The sequence below is a fragment of the Chenopodium album genome, chromosome 23 (genome assembly GCF_948465745.1).
Source record: "Chenopodium album chromosome 23, dcCheAlbu1.1, whole genome shotgun sequence".
Lineage (NCBI taxonomy): Eukaryota > Viridiplantae > Streptophyta > Magnoliopsida > Caryophyllales > Amaranthaceae > Chenopodium > Chenopodium album.
In genome coordinates, this window is record NC_137856.1 from 4,037,405 (window position 1) to 4,039,834 (window position 2,430).

At 37.2% G+C, this 2,430-nt stretch overlaps 1 protein-coding gene across 1 annotated transcript; it reads right to left on the reverse strand.

The window, feature by feature from the left end:
- Nucleotides 1-736: 736 nt before the first annotated feature.
- On the reverse strand, nt 737-1,800 carry LOC145609263 (putative calcium-binding protein CML35). The gene has a single exon (XM_081664791.1). The coding sequence runs from the start codon at nt 1,558-1,560 to the stop codon at nt 919-921; it is 642 nt and encodes a 213-aa protein (XP_081520917.1). The 5' UTR covers nt 1,561-1,800; the 3' UTR covers nt 737-918.
- Between the last annotated feature and the right edge of the window lie 630 nt (nt 1,801-2,430).

The following is a 2,430-nucleotide window of genomic DNA, read 5'->3' on the forward strand; positions in this document are numbered from 1 at the left end:
GGTTAACAAGCTCAGCCGGTATGAACTCATATAAGGTTGTGAGATGCAATTTTAGGGTCTGTTCTCATTGACTGAACTCAGCTGAACTGAAATGAATAATTTATAAGAGAAGGAAATTAGAAAATGAACTGAACTGAGCTGAATTTCAACGTAAGAGAACAAACCCTTAATTAAGATGTTGAGTGGAAGAACAAAGGGCTATGAAATGGAAGTAGCTCATTACCATTGGGCTACATTGCGGTGATATACGGAGTACTTCGTATCAAAATACTCCGTATTTATTTCGTACATATCACACTTGAATCAGTGTGTGGATGTCACATGCTTGACATGTCAGCTAAGTTAGACAACTTCGCGGAAAAATTCAAGGAAATTAACTTCAAAATAATTCACATTAATTTCTAGATAATTTCACATACGTATGAGATTCAAATTGAGTTTCTTACAAGGCTAGATTAGCCGTATATTTCAGGATGAATCTTATCCCATATTACATCATTAGTTCATTATTCAATTTCAGGCTAAATTACATCTCGTCTACAGCAAAGTTCTGCTTAAACCTTCTCAAGATAGATTAACACATCAGTTGTACAAAGATTACAACAATTTTTAGTACACCGTTATTGGAATTATTTACCTTTAAGAACTAATTACTTATATATAATAATCAAGCTAAATACCAATATTACAAAACAATTATTAATTTAATTAGACTAAGGAAAAAAAAAAACCAAGATTGAGTAGATAATAAGGAAGATTTCATATCATTTGATTTCAATATGTACGGTAACACATTAAAGCTAATGATCGAACAAATTTCTTAAACATTCAATCTAAACCTTAATAATATAATAGAAAAATCCCTTTTTTTATCCCTCCCAAAAATAAAATAAAATTAAAAAAATAAAAATAAAAAGTTCATCTAGGAATACTCATCATTCGGCTAAAATCCTGAAAACAAACAAATCCATCATTATTTATATCCACACCTTCTATCATACGCCTGCAATCCTCTAACGTACACCGTTCATCCCCCAACGCAACAAACCCCGCGTGCAACTCACTCGCCGATATCTTCCCATCATGATCACAATCAAAGAAATCAAACGCACCTTTTAGATCTTCTTCATTCGCAGCCGTCGGATCAAGCGCAGATCCAACGGCCTCCAGCTCTTTTAGGCTGATGCACCCGTCTCCGTCGACGTCGATGTCTTTGATCATGGCCGCCACCTCTTCTTCGCTCAACGACGGCGCGTTTACTCTCACGCGCTTGAAGAGTGAGTGGAGTTCGACTCGGGTGATCTTGCCGTCGCCGTCGAGGTCGATCATTTTGAAGGCTTCTTCAGTCCACGGGTCGGGCCGGAGGGAGATGTCCTCGGACTTGGTTCGGCCCGGTTTAGGGCCCGAACGATGGTGGGTTGAGGAATCGGAGGAGGTTGAAGAGGAGTAAGAGGAGGATCCGAATGATGGTGGTTCGGATTTAGTGATTGATGGAGATGATTTGGGTTTTTTCGACCGGAATATTTGTTTTGGGTTCATTGATTTCAGGAGTTGCTTCATTGTTTTAGAAGGTGGTTTTTGAAGGTGGTTTCTGGGTTTAATGGTGGTTTTTTTATGGCGGTTGAAGGAGGAGAGAGAAAGAGGGGAGGAGAGAGAAAGTAAAGGGGAGTTTGGGATGAAGGGAAAGAGGAGGGAAGAAGAGGGTTAAGAAGGGGAAGGAGGAAGCCATGGAAGTGGGGGGGAGGGAGCTTCCAGGAAGTTTCGTGGGATTCAGACTTTTTAGGGGATATAGAGGGTTAAATTCACTCTCTAATTTCTCATTCTGTACTTACACCAGTATTTCTGTTGTATGGATTTAATTTTTTTTTTTTTTTGGGAATTTCTTTTTTTGGTTTTGTATTATTCTATCTTTTGATTTGATAGATTTTTTCATACCAGGTGTCCAGGTGCGAGGTGCCACGTGGCTATTTTGAGTTTTTATTTATACTTTGTTACGAAATTGGAAATTTTTTGACGTAATTTAACTGCAAAATAGTTCGGCCATATTCTTTTGAGTAGTCAGAATAGAGCAGAATACAGCAAAGCAGCTCAAAAGAACATGACCTTCTTATGTAGTTATGTTCCTAATTTTTTTTATTCTATTGGTTTCATTTTATTGTATACTTGTACTCAGTAATTTATTAATACTCAGGGCCTGTTCATATTTACTGAACTGAGCTGAACTGAACTGAACTGATTGGAACTGAACTGAACTAAACTAAACTGAACTGAATTGAGCTGAAATGAATATTTTATGTGAGAGGGAAATTAAGAGCTAAACTGAACTGATTGGAACTGAACTGATTGGAGCTGAACTGAACTGAACTGAAATTAAGTAAATGTGAACAGACCCTCAATTATGTTTTTTTTAAATGAATCACTTTGACTTTT

Excerpts from the sequence above, each read along its gene's own strand:
- LOC145609263 (XM_081664791.1), bottom strand. The coding sequence starts at position 1,560 with ATGAAGCAACTCCTGAAATCAATGAACCCAAAACAAATATTCCGGTCG.